Source organism: Plectrocnemia conspersa, unplaced genomic scaffold, assembly GCF_051122295.1.
Source record: "Plectrocnemia conspersa isolate PC_06_02 unplaced genomic scaffold, ASM5112229v1 ptg000008l, whole genome shotgun sequence".
Taxonomy (NCBI): domain Eukaryota; kingdom Metazoa; phylum Arthropoda; class Insecta; order Trichoptera; family Polycentropodidae; genus Plectrocnemia; species Plectrocnemia conspersa.
The window spans coordinates 15,429,829-15,453,663 of NW_028277172.1; the positions used below are offsets into that span (position 1 = coordinate 15,429,829).

The 23,835-nt window shown below is 30.4% G+C and overlaps 3 protein-coding genes and 1 long non-coding RNA gene across 11 annotated transcripts in view; 3 read left to right on the top strand and 1 right to left on the bottom strand.

Moving 5' to 3' along the window:
- Positions 1-23,835, top strand: part of LOC148233103 (uncharacterized) — a 247,369-nt gene that overhangs the window by 219,198 nt on the left and 4,336 nt on the right. The gene's annotated exons all lie outside the window — the stretch shown is intronic.
- On the top strand, positions 592-4,523 carry LOC148233108 (uncharacterized). Of its 2 annotated transcripts, XM_088190823.1 has the most exons (5): positions 592-783; positions 1,181-1,388; positions 1,455-1,585; positions 2,318-2,410; positions 2,468-4,523. In XM_088190823.1, exons 1-5 carry the CDS (start codon positions 672-674, stop codon positions 3,085-3,087), a joined length of 1,164 nt encoding a protein of 387 aa, XP_088046949.1. In that variant the 5' UTR covers positions 592-671; the 3' UTR covers positions 3,088-4,523. The 2 variants fall into 2 exon arrangements, with proteins under 2 accessions (XP_088046949.1, XP_088046950.1); XM_088190824.1 differs by lacking the exon at positions 592-783 and having other exon boundaries at positions 1,256-1,388; positions 1,424-1,585; positions 2,468-3,134.
- LOC148233109 (hydroxyacyl-coenzyme A dehydrogenase, mitochondrial-like) lies at positions 5,208-23,743 on the bottom strand. 5 transcript variants are annotated; one of them, XM_088190820.1, is made up of 5 exons: positions 23,550-23,743; positions 12,478-12,686; positions 11,976-12,413; positions 11,720-11,909; positions 5,208-5,692 (listed from the first exon to the last, which is right to left on the bottom strand). In XM_088190820.1, the coding sequence occupies exons 2-5, from the start codon at positions 12,671-12,673 to the stop codon at positions 5,233-5,235; spliced, it is 1,284 nt and encodes a 427-aa protein (XP_088046946.1). In that variant the 5' UTR covers positions 12,674-12,686; positions 23,550-23,743; the 3' UTR covers positions 5,208-5,232. The 5 variants fall into 5 exon arrangements, with proteins under 5 accessions (XP_088046946.1, XP_088046944.1, XP_088046943.1 ...); XM_088190818.1 differs by lacking the exon at positions 23,550-23,743 and adding an exon at positions 23,320-23,473; XM_088190817.1 differs by lacking the exon at positions 23,550-23,743 and adding an exon at positions 14,517-14,669.
- Positions 8,303-9,153, top strand: LOC148233110 (large ribosomal subunit protein eL34-like). Its single transcript, XM_088190825.1, has 2 exons — positions 8,303-8,402; positions 8,824-9,153. The coding sequence occupies exons 1-2, from the start codon at positions 8,338-8,340 to the stop codon at positions 9,110-9,112; spliced, it is 354 nt and encodes a 117-aa protein (XP_088046951.1). The 5' UTR covers positions 8,303-8,337; the 3' UTR covers positions 9,113-9,153.

Genomic DNA, 23,835 nt, shown 5'->3' on the forward strand with positions numbered 1-23,835 from the left:
CAGTCTTACTAATATAAAATTAATATTTTCGTTCCATAATCATCGTATTTTAATTTAATTATCATATTCGTATTAAACAGATAACAGATGTACAAATGCAATATATATTAGTTTGATGCCTAAGACTGGGTTCACACAGAAATATTTTTCCCGTTTACCGTATACGAGATTTTATCGAATAGAACCATGGCAGTGAGTTTTATATTAAGGGGTTCACACAAAGGCCACGCGTTAATAATTCCGCATTTGACTTGAAATATTCCCGTATAGTGATCGAACTTGTCACTGAACTACATCAAATCTCGAAACATTTTTTGTAAAATCGAAGGTTCTTTGTAAAATGTCCAAGAAATGTTTCTTTGTTTTGTTTAAAAGCATATGTAAGGATATAATTGTTTTATTTATTTTGGTACATTATCGAAAGAATATATTGAGTTTTTTGATGTGTCGGTCACCTGTTTCAATTTTTTATGATACAATAGAGGATATTAAATGTTTTAAAATATGGTAGAAAATGAATGTATAATACTATTAAAAACATTTAAAATAATCACTCGTAATAGTTTTACCACGTGAGTTTGACTGTCCAGCAATGGCCACGATCCGCCTCGTTAAGATCTTCTAAAGGCAAGTGTCAGATCGGAAGGTCGCTCGGCTCTCCTCGGCGAGGCATGGAGACCGTGCGAGTGATCGTGCAGTCACCGCTTGGCGTTAAACTCGAGGTTTACGTCAACACCGAGGACAACATCTACTTGCTCAAGTGCAAGATTGCCCGCAAGAGAGGTATAACAACACGTTATGTAAAAAATAATTTGTTTAACACTAGAAATGGTAAAATATTGCTAAATTACTGGTATAAATATCAAATGAAAATTAGCTTATCCATAGAATGCATAATATATTTTACGATGTATGGTAGTGTGCCGTTAATATAAATTGATTCAAATAAATTCGTTCTCCGTTTGTGAAAGTCGCAACAACTATTAACTTAACGCCCTCCTAACGTAACACTTGACACTGATTCGTGTTGATCGATTTGATTAAAAATATATTAATTGTGCTAATTGCTATTTTACGTTTTTATAAATGGAATTTTGTTCAAATTACACTTACGCTCCTATTGATTCAAGAAAATATAATGCCATTTACCATGTAATTACTTAATAAAAATATGTTACAGGCATTCCCGTGTCACAGCAGCATTTGATGTACAACTTTAAGGAACTTTCAAATTCGGCTACGCTCAGCAGTTATTCAATCGGCGAAGGTAGCATATTGAAATTGATTGTGTCGTTGAAGAACGGAATGATATCGGATTGCGGACGGAATATATCGACGCTGGATAACATACAATGGACGGACATTAAACATTTTTTAGAAAACAATAAGTAATATTTTATTATTATTACTTTATTACCGTTAGGTAAAATAAATAATTTACGATAAACTTACAGAGAAGAGGCGGTCGAATGGTTGCACGTCGGTTGTAAAGGGCTAATGATCGACGAGGAGGAAGACGATTATGTCAGCCACGTGTTGATCGATAATCCGCAAATAATGTTTTTACCGGGAATTCCTTTAACTGGTAATTATTTTATTCAATTTAATATGAAAAATCAACCTAATTATTCTACTGATTTACGGAACAGATCAGCGTTTAATATATTATTGTCGTAAATGATATATTTGCCTTCTTTGTTATATACAATAGTGTAATTAACATGTTCTTTACTTGCTTTACATGATAAATACTGAACATCTGTTTGATATATATAATACATATATATATTTATTACACGAGCTATTATTCGTATCAATATACAGATGTAATTCAGGTGTCAGTATTTTTCAGTGATATCGAATGCTGAAGAATCCAGGTTGATTATGAAGTTAATGCAAGCGGTCAAATCCAATATAGAATAATTATTGCAGTGGTAGAGTAGTATTAGAAGTAACAGAATCTGATTTTTTATCCCTTATATATATTATTTCACAGAAGCTTGAACAAATATTATTTAGACCAAATAGGATGTATTATTAAATGTATCTCGGGTGGCCCTTTATAAACAAAACCATTGTGCTCACTTCCCTTTCACTCAACAAAATATCCTGAAAAGATGCTGTTTTTGTTTGAGCGAAATATTCCTTTGTTTAAACGAGCACAATACTTGGTGTTAAATTGTAACAAACGGTTAAGAAGTTTTGGTTATGGTAATTAATATTTAAGGTTTTAATATGGCTATTTCTCTTGAGGATTTTTTGTATTGAGAATTTTCAACACTCAATTATTGATTTTAATATGGCATTGTTTTTTTAGAGGAGGACTGCGTTACCAAATGCAAAATGATCGACGTTCAAACTAAAATGCGGGAATTGTCGATAAAACGATACGAAAAAAGTTCATTTAATAGTGAGTTACAAATTGAATTATTGAATTTAATCAAATGTTAATAATTATAATTTTTAGATGATTATTATACAAACTGTTCGTCGGAAAACTGTCCATGCGGTGAGGGAAGTCACGTCGATTCCTTGCTTTCCGGAATACGAGAATACTATAGGAAGCCCATTAACAAATACAGCTACGAGTCGTCAATACAAAAAGTCCACAACAGACGATTCGTATTCGACCAACACCCTATAGACTGTGATTGCGAAGAGCATTTTAAATGCGATGAACAAAGTTACAGTTGCAGCGAAGAGGAAATAGCTAAAAGCATACTACGACTGCACGACGAGATTAAAGTTTTACCCAAGATAGAGTCTTCGAAAGTTAACGCAACGCCCGATAGTAGTTTAAATAAAGAATCGAACAAGAGAAATTTTCTGCCACCGATTGACACGAAGATGAAGGAGAACGGGAAACGTCAAATAATGGGGAAGACAGAGCGCGTGAGGTGCTTCATGTGCCGGAAAAGGCTGTCCATTTCGACGGTTCACATTTGTCAGTGTGGCGGATCGTATTGTGCGCCACACCGCTATTCCGAAGTGCACAATTGTAAATATGACTATAGTAAAGAGTGGCAGATGCAGCTACATAGAGCGAATCCATCAGCGTATAGTTTACCTAAATTACCCAAAATATAGTCACAAGAAATACGATAACTTGATCTATATATAAAATTGCACGCTAATATATATTTTTTATTTAATTAGCTTTTTCTTTGCATGTATAGGTTTTTTTGTTACAGTCGATTGTAAAGTTTATCAACACAAAGTATCCGAAAACATTCCATGATTGTTTTTTTATTCATTCTTTATGATGGTTATATATTAATAGAGATACAATCACATTATGTTGATGTTAGAATAGTGGAGTTTTTCGTCACAATAAAAGTATTGCAAAATTACGCATTAAATCAAATTATAAAAATAAATACGTGCTAAGCAAAAATACTGACATGTATAATTAGCAATTTTATATATAAATCAGGTTAGTGTAAAAAATATAATTATAGTAAATAATAAAAATATTGCACCATCCAATAGTGATACATTTTGAAATCGACTATAGCAAAAAAAAGGTATAAACCAGGTTTTCGTATATTTATAGCAAAAATATTATTGTATTGTAGTGTAGGAATCGTCAAGATGTTAAAACCTGCTTTGTGAGCTTTTTTAAGCTAAAAAGAGTTATTCACTTATCTTAATCAAATTTTGTTGTATACGTAAGTGAATTAACAATTTAAATGTATTGGTAGAAACTGTTGAAATGTAGAATACTCACAGTCTAGTGCAAATTATGTGCCTTGAATTAATCTTATTTCAAATCATTATACCCAAAAGTTTCCAGAATTAATTTTTTAAAAATATTTAAAGTGTACTTATAGATCTTAAACTTGAATGCCATTTGAATCAATGCAACGATCCCAGTGCCTCTTCTATTTTGGGAAAATGTTCAGAAATGCTGTTAAGAATTGTCAGAGATTCTCGTTGAATCTCAATATACAAATATGTTATTTTATAGATTATTTGAAATTAGATTTGTAACGCAATATAATAGGAGTAATACCACTCCAAAGCAGTTTTTATAACTCGACAATTCACACATAACTAATTCCTGTGTTATTGTGATTATCTTCGCTGATTTCATCCTAATGTTATTTATTTATGTGCTGTTTAATATTATTTCAATATGAAGTTTTATGAGGCAATCGTCATTATCCAGTGAAACTCTTCTAATTTGAAATTAAATTAAAAAAAAAACTTATTTTATACATATATTTTTTACATTGAAATGAATCAACAATTTCATTTCATGCTTTCTCAATATTACTCACTGAGATATTGCTTTCAAAAAGTTATTCATTGCATCTATTAAAAAAATGTTTTTATATATAATATTATCAGACACTTTTATCATCTTTTAGTGAATCATTATTTTATTTAGAGATTTTATTTCCAATACGGAAGAGTTTTACTATACTTTTATTTTTTGTAAGGGACCAAGAGATTGTTATTGTTATATATAAATTGCATGTTTAAGAAGTAGGAAGGTATGTTATGGTTGTGTGTAAAGAATAGTGAGATACACTCATAAAATCTCATATTTGACTAGATGTTCAACTATTAATATATTTTTTAAATTATATGATTATTAATTGTTAATATTTGCATTTTATTGTTTATAATAATTATGATAAGTTGAGATCTTAGAAGTTATTAATACACAAGTGTTTTTTTTAATTTAAAATTATTGAAATTCTTATCATTATATTATTATTTACAAAGCTAAAACTTAAAAAGATTTATTAGGTGTTGCAAATAAATGGTGCGAAGTAATAATATATACATTTAAAATTATAGACATATATTATATGTATGCGCTTGTGTATTAATAACATTAATGATCTGCACTTAAATAATACCGCTTTAAATACATTTAATATTATAGATTCAGAATTGCTTTAATATTATAGTTTTAGAATAATCTATATATCTATTTATAAATATATAAATTGATATATATATTTATTCGTTGATTTGTATTATATACATATATAGAATTTATAAATTTGTTGCATGTCATTTCTGCTCCAGTTTGATACACTAATATATTAAATTTTGTTACTAATCTGTGATCTATGATTGTTTGCTATATTGCAGTGATTTGAAATTATTATTTTTATAACCAGATGAACAGTTATTATTTATAAAACATTCCGTTACATGTACGTTTGTTGCAGATGATAATAAAAAAACGTGAATACACAAAAAATATTTATTTTAAAGTCACTCAGCGCACTCCAAAAAATTTTCGAAAATCCTTACTAAATTATCTATGCCTTCTATATAATTTGTGTCTCTTTCGGGTTCATCCGATGAAAACGTGTGAGCGAAATCGATAGCTTTCACTTCGAACCAAGTGTTGTTTCTATTCGGATTGATCAATTCTTTCAAAGTCGAAGCGTAGTCTTTTTTCAATTGTGCTAGATAATCGTTATAATTGTGATGGAAAGAATGACTTCTAACACAAGCCTTTCTTTCTACGCTCGGTTTATTAAAAACCATACTTTCAGAATTGTGCATCAACGGTTGTCGACTTGGCGTCATTGTCAATTTAAGAATAGGACCTGTCGAAGATATTTGACCGCTGAAGCGTCCAGCTCCTCCGCTCGTATAACTCTCGGGTGAATTGAAGGACACTTTTCTGGTCAATTTGGATTTCATTGCTGATCGTTGGTAAGAATCGCTAAAACATAAAATCTAATTAAAATCAGATACATTTAAAATATAACTATTGATATTTATTAAATGTTTAAACTTTGAATTTCTGCGTCCATCATGAGTGATTCGCAGACACAGTTCTCATTAGTTACAACCTCAATGTTTTTGATTGAAATCTTGGCATAATTTCGATGATTAATACAGTAACAATATATTTCTGAACGACAGTTGAGATCTTTGGAACGATTATTCAGTATATTTTAAGGTGTATCTAGTACTTTTATTTTTGTTCTTTAAAGATTCTTGAAATTTCTACTTTTGATAATTTTTGCCTATGAAATATTTTGATACAACCATGAATTTTGGTTATTGTGGTGTATATTAAATACAAGGCTGGACCCATGACGCTGCCTTGTGGAACTCCTGATTTATTTTATGGAGTTATATGTTACTCTTGATAGTTGACAAATTATAACTTTAGAATCAAATGATAATAATATGGAAGATACAGATCAATTTGTCAAGTAGACTATTGTAGAACACTGTGTTCTAAAAGATGGCACTCTGCTACTGAAAACCAAATTGATAAATTAGCGTGTTTTTTGTCGTTATAGTTTGTCTATTCAAGAACATATTTTCAGGGACTATAATATTGATAAAATTATTTTTGACTGTAACCTTTGGTTTATTTCGCTATTGAAATTTTTGATCTAAGTTCTATATATCCAAGAAGCTATACCGGGTGTGATCAGACTGATATTGGCTGATAATATTAACATCGTTGTATGACTTACTAGTATAAGATAATAAGGTAATCAGAAAAGTTAAGAAAAATCTACAAAAATTGAGAGTGCCAATTGCTTTTACCCATAATATTAATTAATCATAGGATTAATAATAATTAAACTTTAATAATAATGATTAATAAGAATAATAATTAAACATTAATATTAATTAAACATAGGATTGGTCCTATGGCGCTGCTCTGTATAACTTCTGAATTTAATGGATGGAGTGATGTTCTTTGCTCCTTAGTATCTATTTATCAGGTATGAGTTTTTTCACATTTTGTAGAGTTAAATTTGTGCCTAAATTTAACAAACGCCTGCGACTACTATTTTTCATCTATATATTTATTAATTATTTGAATAATTCTGTAAGCTTGTTGAATATTTTGGTTCTAAAAACCAAATTTATGATCAGAAAATAGCTTGTTTTTATACAGTATTTGGTTTCATTCTACTTTATAGTAATTTTTGAGACTGGATAATATTAGTAGCAATATAAAAGATCTATGTGAACACATATTTTCTGATGGTCTTCCAGATTTATGTGTGCGAATTATTTGAGCCGCCTTCCGAAATTAATATAATAAATCTTATAGCTTAAATCTTTTGGGAAGTGATTTTAGAACTCTCCCAGTATTTAGGTTTATTATTATTTGTCATTATCCTAACAATTCATATTAATTCATTTTTTATTGTTTTTATCTTTGTGTGTCTACTTTAATTTGGGGATAGATATACATATGTATTGTTTTAGCATTTAAATATGTTTCCATAGTGAATAATCAGTGATTTTGTTGGATATCAATTTTCCAGATAATCTTATACATAATACGCAAACGTTTCACCCTCAAATCTCATATCAACAGCACATTGAAATCCTGGTATTTCGTACATTAGTATATTAACAGAGAACTTTTGCTGGTGAAAAAATCTGAAAAGAGCTGTAGTAAAAATGTACTTTTTAAACAAAAGTACGCTGACTTTGCAAAATGTGTATTAGAAATGTTCTTACGCAAATTAACGACAATCAAAAAAGTTTTTCAATTTCAAATAGACACGTGTAGCATATCTTAGCAATATATTTAATATTTTAAATATGCTTGATATAACACTCTGGTGTCCACATATTTTATTATTTACTGTTGAATATAAGATATCAGGAGCAATTAAGAATAACTGTGATACTGGAACAAATTATGAATGAATACTATCTAGAATATGACGCAACCAAATAATGCATAAGGAATCTATTAACAAATATTTCTTATTTTGTGAGTGTGGTATGCTTGTCGATATCACTAACATGCCGACGAAATAATTATTATAGAAAATGTGGATTCATCTTCAACCTTTTGGATTTATTAAGTTCAAGCAAATTTAGTCGAGATAAAAAGTAAAAAAATAATAACGAATGTGGAAGCTCATGTCTAAGTAAGCATATAATTGAAGCAAATATAGATATCCTAGGCAAAATAAAATGATTGAAAATGTAGATAACCTAGTTATTAGTGGTAGTTGCGTAGTGACATATATTGATTGTAAGTTGTAATTAAATATATCTCATTGATTTACAGACTTTAATTACGGTCTGGTGTCTCACAATAGTTGCTGGTTGTGTGAAACTCTTTGAATCGCATTTGGGTTAGCTGCTATTATGACATAATAGATGATTTGCAATAAATTAATAAATAAATATTAATATAATAATGATAAATATATACGATATTAAATTATATAATACACCAATAATATAAAGCAAATCGCAAATGAAATAAGTTAGCGCTCACTCTTAGCAACTCTGGGAGCTATTTAGCGCTGTTAGGCGTTGCGCTGTGGCAACATTTCTCACTTTCCGTGGCGGTGTTGTCCATTCGCTACGAACATGGTTCAGCGGCTCACTTTCAGGCGCCGCCTGAGTTACAACTCCAAATCCAATAGGAGGCGCATGTGAGAACCGCTTAAATTCTAAAACAATCGAAATGGCACCCGATGGCCTGAGCTAACCTAACTTTTAAAGCTGTCATTTTTTGATCAGACACCAATTGTATTGAAAGTTGAAGGACGATTAACAATAGAATAATGTTTGACGAGCGATTAAATCTTAATTCGCGTGCATATAGGGATCTCCTAAGTATGTGATTATGTATACTTGTTGCGTGTAAATAATGTTTGGTTATGATTACCATTTATGTATGACATGTGTGTTTTTTATAATTAGCTAATTCTACATATGTGAATTGCCTATTAGTCTTATTTATAAATATAAATGTATGATTTCTATCATAAAAATAGTCCATTAACTTAACAATTAACATTTTTTCTGAATAAAAGTTTTGTCAAAATTAAAAGTTATTTATTGTTATTTCAGGGTGCGCACTCCCGGCGGTAAACTCGTTTACCAATACTTGAAGAAACCCAAGCGGGTACCAAAATGCGGACAGTGCAAGGATAGGCTCAGAGGCATCACCCCCGCCAGGCCGATGGAACGCTCCCGCATGTCGAGGAGGAAAAAGACCGTGACCCGCGCTTACGGCGGTGTCCTTTGCCACAGATGCGTCAAGGAGAGGATTCTCCGCGCCTTCCTCATCGAAGAGCAAAAGATTGTCGTTAAAGTGACCAAAGCGTCCGGCATAAAAGTGAAATTAGCCAAAAAGTAAACCGTGTACACTTAAGCTAAAATAAAAAGTTATTTTATTTATCTCGTTTTATATCTAAAAGTCTTATAATATAACCGATACAAGATACAACTAGTATACTTCCCATAATTTAATTAAAATTGTTTCTATGGCGTTAAATCGTACAATATTTGATATAGTATCCCATGTTTTAGATAATGATTGTATACTATAAATCAAAGATAGATAGAATCATTTGCTAATGAGATTGTATCTTTAGATGAAAGGTTTACCTAAAAGCTTAGTTATCTAATGATATATATGGACAACTTCAATTTTCATTTGTCTAAATATATATAATAATAATTTGGAAATGATATCTAAATAGAGAGACTCCATTTGGATTCCAAAATGAAACTGCGTCTGCTTCTGTGTAGGATTGTTAAGACAATAATATTGCTAAATGTTGTTGGCAATATGTAAGACAACCATTCATCTTCCTCCAGTGAGATAAGGCTCGTTATGTCTTCATGTGATTGAGAAACATCGTTACAGACCGCCCGTTAATTAATATCGTTCATCAATGTTTATTGTGCAAATATATTTTATATTTTCGATTAAAATCTTAGTGAAAAATGCTACCGTTTATAAATTACTTTAGAAGATGGCAAACTTGACACAAACAAAAAAGATGTTTACATAAAATATAATACTAATAATACCAATACGTTGAAGAGTACGAAATAAATTAACATAAAACGTATTTTATATTAATTTTATAAAAAAATTGAGAGCCCGAATTGGTATAAAAAAATTCCACAAAAGCTGAATAATATATAAAATAAATTTAATTTAATAATAGAAAAGTAAAATAAATCAAAGCAATAAAACGTTAAGAAACGCAGATTTACTATAAATGCAATATAAAATAATAATAAATAAATAGTTATGGAAAAAAACGTAAAATTAACTTACTCCCAGGTCTGTATACTAACAAATGAGTATAAATTAACTCACTACTCAAGGGATTAAGTAGAATTTCTTGAAATAGAACTGCATTGATTTTCTTGAAAAATTAAAGAAGATAAGTAGTACAACAAAAGCGGACTTAAAAAATGACAACTTTGAAGAACTCTTCCCAAATGCGCCGAAAGTACTACTTGCAATTTTAGTTGCTAAGTGAGAAAGATTTTTCCAAATTTATATTGAACAAGACCTATCTGCGATCAAGTATGTGTCAAGAAAAACACAGTAATTTTAATATAAAATATTATTGCCCATAATTAAAAGTTAATAAATCTTGATTTCCCTCTTTAGCAAAAGATAAACAAACCTGAATTTTTTTATAAATAAATATATTTTTCTTTAGTAATTTTAAAAAGTAGAACTGAGAAATACATAAGATTAAAGTATATTTTGGTTCTCATCTGTTTTTCACTTGCTATTATTTTTTTGCTGCTATTACAAAATTTGAATAAATTTTTAAGGTTTAGTAACCCTAAGGGGTGTGACTTCGCAGCCAGTAAGACGCAAGTGGAAACGAGTTTCAATAGATTATATTTACATATGTTGCGACAACCTATTTTGACCGAGTTTGTTATTCTCCGAGCGGTGGTGGAGAAGCTGGCGAAGGGATGATGTCCGATTTTTTTCTGATAATGAGGGCTTTTGTGTGGATGTTGTTGATGGATGATCATTTTGGTCACAGTAAATGAATGCGAATTTTAAGAATAAGACCCCACAATTTTATTGCTCGACACTGGGCAAACCTAGTTAATCCAGTAACTCACTTAGTAATATCCATACATATGTATGGTTACTTATTTTAAAAAATATTCGCTATTTTACATAGTGTACTTGCTAAGGCCATACATCCCTTTTTATGGAACTTATTCATTTGAAATTTAAAGTTTGATATACGGTCTAAGTGAAATCCTATATATTCAACTTTTTCACTTCACTTCACTATTGAATCATTAAAACAGAACCGTCAAGAAGGTGGAGCTAATCCATTTTTTGAGAAAATGATCGCCTCAGTTTTGACTTCATTCATTTTTATCTTCCATCGGCGGATGTATGTCACCAATTTGACTAGTGCCTCCTAGATTCGATTTAAAATGAGGTTACGACTTAGGGATGACATACATATAGCAAAATGTCATCAGCATACAGGAAGAGCTGATAGTCGGTTAGAATTGGCATATCATATCAGACGTTCTCCTCAAAAATGTTGACCTTCTTCGTCCTCCTCAACAAACCTAACCTAATGAAAGTTCTAAAGCTAATTATATTTTAAATAAGTCCAAAATACAAAGTAAGCCAACTCATCTCTCAGGGCGATATAAGCGGAAGAAGAAGTACAGACAGATGTCGCATCTCACATATTGCTCCATAGTTTGTCTGCACTTCGGTATTAAAATATGATAGCTATTCTTACCGACATTACTGTGCACTTTTGATATAACAGGGCTGATTAGAGTATATTCAAACCGAATTTTAGTCAATAGAAGGGGGCAAAAACAATTATCACTTATCAGAAGTCAAAAATTCACGTCAAAAGCAATAAAATCGTCAGTGCCGCTGCAGTGGGAACGCTCTAACCTTTTTGACTGGGCAACTTTTATATATGGAATGAAAATAATTAGTTACCTCTTGTTTTCTTCTAAGATTTTCCTTAGTTTTTTACAGTCGTATACAATGAGCAATGAAGATGAATAGAGACGTATGACTTTCTGATTTCTGGCCCACTTTTGGATTTTCCATAAAACGGAAAGTAGTTTTACTATGAGCTCTCTGCATATGATCCGGTTATTATCTGCGTTTAAGAATATCTTCAAAGCTATAAAATAAATGGGGTTTTAAAACAATAAAATATATAAATAGAAATACTATTATAATCAATTACCATCAATGACAGTCATTCCGTTAAGTTTCTTTCCATATTCCTTATTATACTTGTGTAATCTTTCCGTCGATACTTTGTACACTTGAAAGCCTGGTACACAAAATGCAATATCATCTTTACATTGCTTATACTTTAGCTTTTCTTTCATAACTTTCTCCTCACTAGCTTCCGGATCCGAAGTCACTTTACCGATCTTGATATCGATGATACAAGGTTCAACCATCCCGTCGGTGATATCGTCCAGCATGAGAAACTTAACTTTTTTACCATTGATATCGACCGTCTTCGTTCCATGGTAATTTGTGCAAAATTCTTTGAATTCCAACAAAGACGGATTTGTAGTAGTTTTCAGTTGTTCGTAAAAATCTATTTCTCTAGCACCGATATTTTCTTTGTTGATCGGTTTTAAAACAGTACCGTTTTTGCATTTCAACAAACCTATAAAATTAATGTTATATAAATGATTATCATTCAGTATATCATATTTTTTATATATAGTTACCAATTTTTTCTTTCCCGTCAAACTGATGACCAGCTACCTGATTGTCGAACGGCTCCAAATCAACGTAATCAGATATTGATTTGTTTCGTACGAATGGTAAATCATCAGATAGTTCATTTAATGATATTTTTCCATTCACTTGTGGTGCAAAAGTAACTGATTTTTGTTCCTGTTTTGCAGGTCTTTTATCGTTCATGTTTCAATCATATCTGTAATAATAATAAAAATATTATTAATAGTATTAAAAATAATAAAAAAAATAGTTGGCCATAACCCTACAAAAAAAAACACTATGTTGAACGGTGAGTTCTGTGTTGAAGCATGTAAATTGAACACTCACAAATCACGAGTCTATTGTCCAATGCATGCCACAGAAAAAAAAAACACTTACTGATAAATAAAATTAAAAATGGAAAGATAAAACATTTCAACTAAATGTAACGTAATCGTGAAAGGTATTACATTGCGCGGCTAATGATACATTTTTAAAACAACCAAAGTTGATGTAGCAAAGAGTATGCAAAATGTCATTGTTATATCTTGCAATGTTTAAATATACATATATTAAATTGTATTGACATGAAAACTAGTATATAATAACAACTTTTATAGGTTTATATTAAAAATAATAGTAGTTAAAAACAAGGCTCTGTTTAAGCAGTGCATGGCAATGCCTCACACATCCTCACTATAATGATTCTTGACTTGTGAGTGGTCAATATACTGCGATGATATTATCAATAAGCAGACACCTGTGCAGAATAAAATATGTATGTCGCAACCGAGTAAAAAGATTATAGATATTTTATTTTCAATCATCGCAAATTGAACAATTAGAAAAATATTTTGGTAAAAATAATATAATGCCAGTCACTTATAAAGCTTTGCGAATACTCGACCGATATACTTTTCACAGAACGAAAAAGTAGATGTAGTTGAGTTCTTAAAACCTCAGCACAAAGAACGTGGAATTGTGCAATGAAACGCATGAAGCATAGATGTGTTTTAGACAATTCTGACTAGCACATTGAAAGGCTCAGAATCTTGCCTTAATTTTTATGTATTACAGCTTTTTATACCATATATGCATGATCTAGCTGATTAATCATCGTGATATTTATTTAGGAAAATCTAGAAAAACACAATCTGTGATGATCGATCGGAATTATAATTATATAATAATCACTAATTTACTTCAAGTAACTTAAATTCTCAATTAACATTGTCTTCAATGTGATAATATATAAGTCACATGATCAGTCAGTGACAAAAATTGGTTTGATAGATGAATGCTTCTCACATAGTCAATTTTATGTCGCATTATCACGAGCAAAGCATCGAAACATGTGTTAACAGATAAAAAAATCATCCTTTATGGTTAAGTGTTAAAGGATAAACTATAACTTGAAATAAAACATGAGCGAAGCTGTGTACCAAGCTAGTGATATTTATTAGTTTGATATAGTAAACACCTTATCGGTGTAAACCAACAAGTAAACACTTATCTTTTATAGAATAAGTACAGTTAAACTTAGTTTTTAAAATAATATGTTTATAAAATTTACTTTAATTTAAGGATCGGCATTAGCACATTTTAAAAAGGTTCTCGTACAAAAGTATAAGCGGTCTTAAGCTCGATTATTATTTAAAATATTATCTAAATAGCCTCAATTATAAACTACTTAAAAAAAATTACATGAAAAAATAAAATTGGCTGTCGGTATATAATTTTATACTAAAATCAAGTAAATATATAAAATATTTATTATTACCCATTTTAATGTGTAATTTTTACATAGAATACATAATATTTAAAGCGGAAATTATCCATTTAAAGGGATATGGATTATAAATAAAAAACTTACAATATAAACTGCTATTATATGTTGGGTGCACTTTCCACCTATGTGGACGATTTACAAATAACGTCTAATTGAATTATTTATCAGCTGATATAAAAAATTAAATCTGTCAAAGTTGTCACTGGGACTTAACGTTAAAAGCAAACGTTATCATTATTTGTTAATACGTATACTTACACGTATCAAGACATCCTTCTATCACTTTTGTTTTATCAGTACATTTGCAATATCACACATCAATTCGATGACTGAGCCAATGTGTGACCACTCAATGTCTCATCGAAGAATACATCGTTGGCCGACTGTTATAGAACAAAAAACAAATCAAACAAAAAACGTGACTCATATATGATTGAACGTAATAGGTATAGCTGTTCAAGGTGAACCACAGACGGGGATTCTCGTCTGTTTTTTGATGCAAATAATTAATTAGTATTAATTTACAATTTTATACATAATACAATCAAAACTACTTTGGATTACTAAAAATATTTTCCATGTGGGTATGATAGTCATATGTACTTAACCCCTTGCTATGCAACGATGTATTTTTCTATATTTTGTTTATATACACTATCTGCTCAAATCCGCGAGGACTAGTTATATTAGTCATACCTCTGGTTCTAGTAGTGCTATTCCTTAGTTATGGCATGCGTTTTGTAAGTCTAGGTTTTGACATTCACCACTATCATATTTTTGGCGCTAGCTCTTTTGGTTCGACCAGAATACCGAGCCCAAGGCAGTTGGTTGTTGCATGATTATGCACCAACCCACAAAGAAAATATTGTACGCAAATTCTTGGGCAATAAAGCCATCGTAGTGCTCAGCCACCCCCCGTATTCACCTGATTTGGCTCCCTGTGACTTCTGTCTATTCTATGAATTTTCTATGATTGTATCTTAAATAAACTAATATAATATTGCAGAATAACAAACGTCTTCTAGTATTTGTTTTTGATAGGTCCTCGCGGATTTGGGACAGATGGTGTATGACGAACATATGTGATATCAAAAATAAATATTAGAAGTGACTGTTATTTATAGTTTTTAACTAAATATGCAAAAACATTAAAAAATGATAATATATTTAGAACTTTACATTCATATATATCGTATTTCATTTTAGCTTACTTCATAAAAATAAACATGTTTATTCTTGCATAACAAAGGGTTAAATACATAAATTGTTAATGAAAAATATAATAAATTACATCTTTCATTAGCAATAAATTAAATAAACATCAAAACCTCCAAAAAATACACGTTTAAAATGGATGCTATTTAACTTGGAATTATTTTGAGAGATATGTGCATTTAAATAAATACTTTGTTCCATAAAACGAATTGTTTTTGCATTCATGTAAGGTAAATCTTCGGATTTACCTTACTTGAATGCAAAACATTTGGCAACTCAATATCAATGAATTATTACCAATTATTTAAAACAATGACAAATAATTAAGGCCCTGGATATAACATAAATACTCAGAGTATTAAAAGAACTTCCAAAAAAGCTATAATGTTTACTATATTAATTTTGGATGCCGTACTTAAAATGGGATATTTTTCATCCCAGTAGAAGGTGCCTCAAATAATTTTTACACATAAATCTGGAAGACCATGAGAAAATGTGTGTTTACATAGATCTCTTAGTTTATAACCAATATTATCCATTTTCTCAAAAATTGCTCTTCTGTAGAATAAAACCAAATACTACATGAAAACAAACTATTTTTTGATCATAAATTTGGTTTTCTGAAGCAAAATATTAAACAAATTCACAGAGTTCAGATAATTAACACAATCCGATTAACACGCTTTTTGGGTACTCGATCGTACAGTCAGATGAGTGTTAACACGCTTTAATGAAATTCGATCTTTAACAGACTCTTACTGACATCTTTGAATATTTTAGGGCACCAAAAGGGATTAATTATATTTTAGATAGTATATTCTTCTAGCAGATGTCATTATTATAATTCTTTTCATACAAAATTAAATAATTAATAAATAATTAGTGGTTCGAGATGTTGTTAAAAAAATCTTTTCATCTAAACCGCTATATATAAATGTCACACCATAACGAATTCTCATTTACTTCACAAATTCTAGGATAGTCACACATGTGGTGCTCGTATTCTGAAGTCTCATTTTATGCCTTTAAATTTTAAAGCCGACAAAAACGTTGCGCTAATTGAATATTTACTAGATATTGTATTTGGTGAGTGCCCACACCAATTTTGATAATTATCAGTAGCGTAGTTTTAGTAATATGACAATTTGAAAATTGCGATTATTTGGCACTTTTTTCGACGTACACTCTACGTGTCTTTTTTCGCGTAAGTGTGGCGCATTAGGTGCTAATAAATATATAGATGAAAAATAGTACAAGCAGGAATTTTTTAAATTTAGACACAATGGTTAACTCTACAAATTGAAAAAATAACCTTCTACATACGCATTATATGACCCTGAACTCATACCTGAAATATGTATATACTAAGGAGGAAAAATATCACTCCATTCATTAAATTCAGGAGTTCTACAGAGCAGTATCATGTGACCGATCCCAGGGCCGGCCCGAGGGGCAGGCAGTACAGGCGATCGCCTGGGGCGCTAGATCTTGTGGGGCGCCGTGATACCAAATAAAGGCGCAATATTCACTTAAAATTATCAAACCATATTGTTAAAAAATATAATCTGATATTATTTTTTTGTATACACTACTGTGCACTCTTTAGATTATTTCACGAGTAAAAAATCGCGACGAAAATAAAGCTACAAATTCTTAAATACCCACAATCTCAAAAAATAGTATGGTGTCAAATATAATATTAAATTACTTTATTTTAAATTATATTTTTGTGCTCATGTAATGAGTTATTAAAGTATTAATAGGGGGGGGCGCAAATTTAGTTTTTGCCTGGGGCGCCAAATAACCTAGGGCCGGCCCTGACCGATCCTATGTTTAATAAACACTTATAATACGCTCATTACAAAGGATAACACTATGGCCATATTAGTGGGTGGTATAGCTTCTTTAATATATTATATATATCAGATCAAAAATGTCTCTACCGTTATAATAGTCCCCGAATAATTGTTCAAAATAACTAGTTCATTAATATAGTATTCGACAGCAGCATGACACCATTTAGAAAGTTCACAGAATTGTAAAAAAGTAGGCTGTACCTCATAAGAAGTGCTGAAATGGTTTACTTGACAAATTGAAAAAGTACCTACTTCACTATTATTATTTGATCCTGAAATATTTGGAAAAAACACTTAGGATACTTTCAAAGGATACAACAACGGTCACATTAGTGGATGATATAGCTCTACTTGGATATATAGAACTTAGATCGGGTGTAAAGGCAAAAATTTAAATATAAATGATACACTTCATCAAAATATTCGTGTGATGATTGTGAAAGAACGTTGCATCCGAGTGAGGCAAAAAGAAAATTGCTGTCATTTAAAGACTAAATAAATATAAATAATATAAATGTCAACTAGATAAAAAAAATCTTATAAGAATTATTTATCCTTTCCATCGACTTTGAGGGCAATGCTCCTCCATGGAAGTTATGGACTTTCAATAAAAAAAACATACCAGCTTCAAAATAAGTTTAGAAAAAAATTGGAAACAAACATGTCCCATATTATAAGCCATAAATTTCATTATTAATAATTAGAAGAAGAATAATTCAAAATATTTATACGTATGTCTATGTTAAAACAAATAATAACGTATTATTTTAAACGGACATAACTTAACCTTGGGCTAAAAATATCAAACAGAATAATAGTATGGGGTAAGGGAATTACTATTATGGGTAAGAGCAATTGGCGCTTTAAATTTTTGTGGATATTTCTTTACTTTTTTGATTGCCTTATTATCTTCGTATTTTTATTTAATTCTAGCAAGTCATTCAACAATGTCAATATCATCAGCCAATACCAGTTTCACACCTAATTTTACAAATTCACATAACAATATCAAGCAATGTTTTTAAAGATAAAGCATTTACACGGAAAGCTCTTTGAACTGTACTTAATTTACGCATATCTTACTGATTCAGATTACGCATCAATGCTAACATACATTTTACAGATAAAAAAACTTCAGCACTTTTCACAAAAATATATTTATTTATCTGTTACAAATTCTGTTTAAAAACAATTTATATTTACTAGTAATATCTATTGTGGATATAAAAAAAATATTCAATCAGCAATCTCATTTTTCAATTTTATAGTTGTAATATCCTTCTCCGCTCTTTACGCCAAGCTTGCCTTCAGCTACCAACTTATTCAAAGATTCGACCGGCTTGAAAAGTGGATTATCGGGATATTTTTGGTGCCAACCATCTAAAATTGCCTTAGTAGTGTCGTGACCGACATAATCGGCTAATTCCAGAGGTCCCATGGGATGTCCTGCTCCCAATTTCATTGCAATATCGATATCGCGAGCTGATGCATCTCCTATAATGACAAATTATAAATTAATGTTTTATTTTATATAATTATATAATTATTTGTATAAAAATAACCTCTCTCGAATAATCGGGCGGCTTCGGCCAAATATGGAACGAGCAGTCTGTTAACTACAAATCCAGGAGTATCTTTACATGTGATGCAAGTTTTACCGACGGATTTTCCCCATGCCATGAAAGCTTGATATGTCTCTTCGGAGGTTTCGGCGATTCGAATCACTTCGAGTAGTTTCATGACCGGAACTGGATTGAAAAAATGCAATCCACCGAATCTGTATTATAAATATAATAATATTTTTTGTCAGAAATAATACATCTTTATTGGATTGTAGATATTCTAAGAATTTATGTGGTTCATAAGTTTATCATTATTTTCTTGATGTCTAAAGAGGAATATAATAATAAATTAAAAACATAATTTATTGTACATGATTATTGTCATACAGCACTAATTGGAATTTTTTAGCAAGAGATAAGCAATTTTAAATAGGAGATAAACTTTTATTTCATTCTCCATAAAGAGTTATTTTAAGAATTCGTTTATTATAAAATTGTATAAAATTTTCTTAATTAATGAGTTGCAAACCCAATATAAAATACTGAATTCCCAAATTAATTAACAGTTTTTGAGAGCATAAATATATTTATAATATATAATTAACACTCAAATAGACTGAAACAGTCATTGAGGAAAAAACAATATTTCCCATATCAAGTAATAAATATAATATATTTTATAATAACATACAAGCGTGTAAGTAATGGATGCATTCTATAGCCAATAATATTTATTAACATCAAAGGCGAATATTTGATAAAAAAAATACGAATTTCATGAAGAAAAGATGAAGAACTCGACTATAAATTTATTTTAATATGAATCATACTTGTCTTTACGAGATACCACAGATGCAATCTCAGTAATGGGAAGCGAAGAAGTATTTGACGCAAACATGGTGTGCTCCGGAGCGATCTAAATATAAATTAATACATTTTAATCAAATTATAAATTTTAATGAATTCATGATTAGTATCTACCTTGTCTAGCTCTGCAAAGATTTTGTGTTTCAATGCCATGTTTTCAACGACGGCTTCGACAACCAGATCGGTGTTTTTAACAGATTCCTTCATATCCGTAGAGCAGTTCAATCTCGATAACGATTCCGAGATGAATTTCCCGCCAGCTGCGGCATCATCTTTGTAATTCTTCTTTGCGACTCTCTGCAAGTTTTTTTCGATGGACGCCTTCGCCTTTTTAAGCACATCGCCGTTGATGTCGACTAAAGTGACGCTGTTTCCGGCTTGAGCTGCGACCTAAAAATGTTAAAAAGTGAAAATGAAACGGAAAGAATTATGTATTTTTAAATTCAAATAAAATACTGCACGAGAATGTGTAAAATGCTTGATTACAATGTAAAGAAACTTATCTTTAAAGCAAACATTCACGATGTTTTATGGCAGGCGATTAAACACAAGATTGACAAGTCGTATGTTTTTAAAAGACTTCACAACACAAACTTTTGTGAATAATTTAATTTTTTGTATTGTATTAATGTTACTTTGAAAATAATAATATATACAAAAGATAACATGTTACTCTCATAATAATGAGAACTTGTGCGCCTATTTAACACCACAGTAACTGCAAATAGCATACTATGACAGAAACGATGATTTGATAAATAAGCCAAGATAAAACGATATAAGATTAGCGCAGTAATAAATTATGTCAAAAATATATAACGTCAGTTTAAAAAAAGATAACTGGAATTGATCAATATTTTTATGTTGCAGAGAGTAAAGTAAGTTTGTAACAGCGTGGCATTCTTTTCACTGGCATTCTGAGTAAGAGCATCACATGCCAATTGTGCCTCTCCTGTTCTCGTGGAAGAGTAGCTTCTTCTATATTTTGGTTTCACTCACTGTTGCATTTTTAGCCCGAAAAATTATCAATGCGATATTTGTTTTACATTTTTAAATGCAAATGGAAATAAAAAAAATCAGAATGAAGTTGTCTCATTCGTTTAAACAATAAGGCTCAAAATAATAAATGGGGCTAGTTTTAGAAACAACTGTACAAGGAAAATATGAATAAGTGCAGTTATACTATAAATCTGTGAGAGTGGTACATAATTTTTTCGTAAACGCATATACCCATACAATGATTGAATGGCATCAGCAAATTGTCTGAAAAGTACACATCGCCTATTAGGCAGGCAAAAAATTATTAACTGTATTTTGTGGAAGAAATGTGCTATGAAAATTTTTTCATTTTAAAGAAACTTATCAATGAGATGGGCATAAATAACCTATATAGAAATTAGGAAGGTGAAATAATAAAAATCATAGACATGAAAGCTTTGACGGTGCAGAAAGGTAAGGAATGTTTTTTTATGAAAATCTTATATGAGCAACAGCAGTTCTTCACTGCAAATATTGCAAATCTAAGACACTAAATAACAAATTCACTGCAATAAAATAAAGTCGTAAGAAAAAAATATATTAGTGGCCGAGTAGAAAGGAATTTCTACAAAAAAGTTTTTCCATGACCTTATTATGATTTCTCTAACGATTTATAATATTAATTTTGTCTAAAATGGGCTGTGAAGTCGGAGTCCGAGTTGTAAAATTGTGGCATTTTAGGCGGAATCAGGAGTTGAAAAAAATCGAAAAATTCACTTTTTTTTCTTTGATAAGTATTTTTTTAAAATGTGTTGCATATAAATAAAAAAGAAGGATTTTTAAAAATTATATTATATAATGTATTTTTATTTAAAAGAAATGTAATTTAAAAATAAACATGAATAGAAAGAGCTAAAGAGTCGAGTGGACGTGGCGATTTTTAATGTTTAATGTTCTTTATTCTTTAGGTAGATATGTTAAGAAATATATATATTATATTAGGTAGATTTCTTAAGACATGTATCTATTGCAAAAGTACTCATGACAAGATTTCAAAAACATCTATATATGTACATATCAGTGGCGTGCCATCCATACATGCGGTAGATTCAAAACCTCAACCGCATGTACGGTTGATGGCGAGCGACTCAGCAGTTACACATGCTCGTGTTTATAGTCGATCAACCGTGCATGCGGGTTGACGTTTTGAACCTACCACATGTATGGACGGCACGACACTGGTACATATATATTATATGAGATATAAAAAAATTTGAGGACAAGATGACTGCTGTAATTTTTAACCTATTAGAAATAAACTTTTTCTAAGAATAAACATAGTAAAAATATTGGCTAAGTTCGTTAACCAGTCTTATAGCTCCCATAGTTTTATTCATATCGACATAAAACTTGTTCTAAAAATATATCTTTTCATAGAAGTACGGCATCCAACCTGATACGCCATCTTGTTTCAAAATGGCGGTTATTCAAAACAGCAAAAAAATCGTACGGAAAAAAGTAAAAAATGTTATCAAAATGATAACACTTTTAATTTAATTTGAAAATCATTTTATACGCTGACAAAGAAATGTTGATATGAAACTGATTTTATTATAATTGTTCAATTTTGAAATGATTGCACAGTCCTGATTAATACCATAAAATTAAAACGTGGGTCGCATAGTTTGATCGTTTTTATTATTTATTATGAAAATGTATTAATTTCGTGTTGTGAATATATCGCCAACTTTGACTTAACAATTAATTCAACGTCACTGTAAGCCTTATACGTACGGTTTTAACATAAATTTCACCGCGGCTGATATATACGTGTATTAACTATAATATTATTTCATTAAATAAAAATGTTTTTTAACACGGGAATCAATCAAAACGGGTAAAACACTAAATTTCGTTGTTGCAATCACTTTTGAATTTTATTTTATTATGATATATTGCCGTTTTGGTTGTCTAGACTTTTTCTATTCAAATTTTATATTGTGTTTCACAATCCGTAAGTTTCGAGGAAATCTAATTTATTTTATAAATTAAAATTTGCTCAATTCTAGTGTTCATGTTAATTTAAGCGAATAATAGATAAATTGTTTATTGGCAATAATAAACAATTAATATTTGGATAAAAATATCAATTAAAGAGTCGAGTCAATCAAACTATATTTACCGATTTGTAAGGAATCAAAAGGCTAAATACTAATAATATTATAGAATTTATTGCCAATAATACCTTTTAATGTTATTGAATCGCATGGCAATTATTAGAACAGGATATGCTACAATCTTCAAAAATCACAAATGCAATCGCATGTGTAACCACAAGACTGTAATGAAATACATAGTTAAATTTGACCTCAAAATGTTAACGACATAATCATCGAGCAATTGTAACAATATTTTTAATAGTAATTGTTGCAGCCGTTGGATCGTAGGCATAAATAGTCCTACTTTATAAGCAATTAATAATTAACTAAAAATTGATGTTGACATAACGACAGTTTGACAGTGCATATAAAATATGTCGACATTGGATCAACTAAGATCGAAATTTATGAAATAAAAAGGAACCTGCGCAATGCCGGAGCCCATGAGGCCGCCGCCGATGACTGTGACATGTCGCACCAATGAAACCGACATTTTTAACCAGCGAGATGCGGCGTACTAAAGTCCGCCGGGAGCGCGAGCGTTTTAAGCAGCTATTCGGTGCGGACTTTGCCCCCGCGAGTTATTAACACATCGACCGCTAACTTAGGACAGTCTGATTAAAATTTATAACAGATAAAAACGTGAATACTCACCGAGACGGCAGCCGAATGCAAAATTCCCACAACGCCGATACAATTTGGATCGGTTCAGACGGGCGACTGAAAACATATTGACGTTACATACAATTTAACGCTGCAAACAAATAAAACGATAAAATATTATCGATAATATATTGTAAAATTTAAATTTAAAAACAAATATCACACGTAATTCTTTACAATGGGATGAAAAAAATTTGACTGCCTTACTGTCATTTAATTTAATTAAAAGTAGATTTAATAAAAAATGGAAAGAAACTAACCACAAATAAAAATTAGT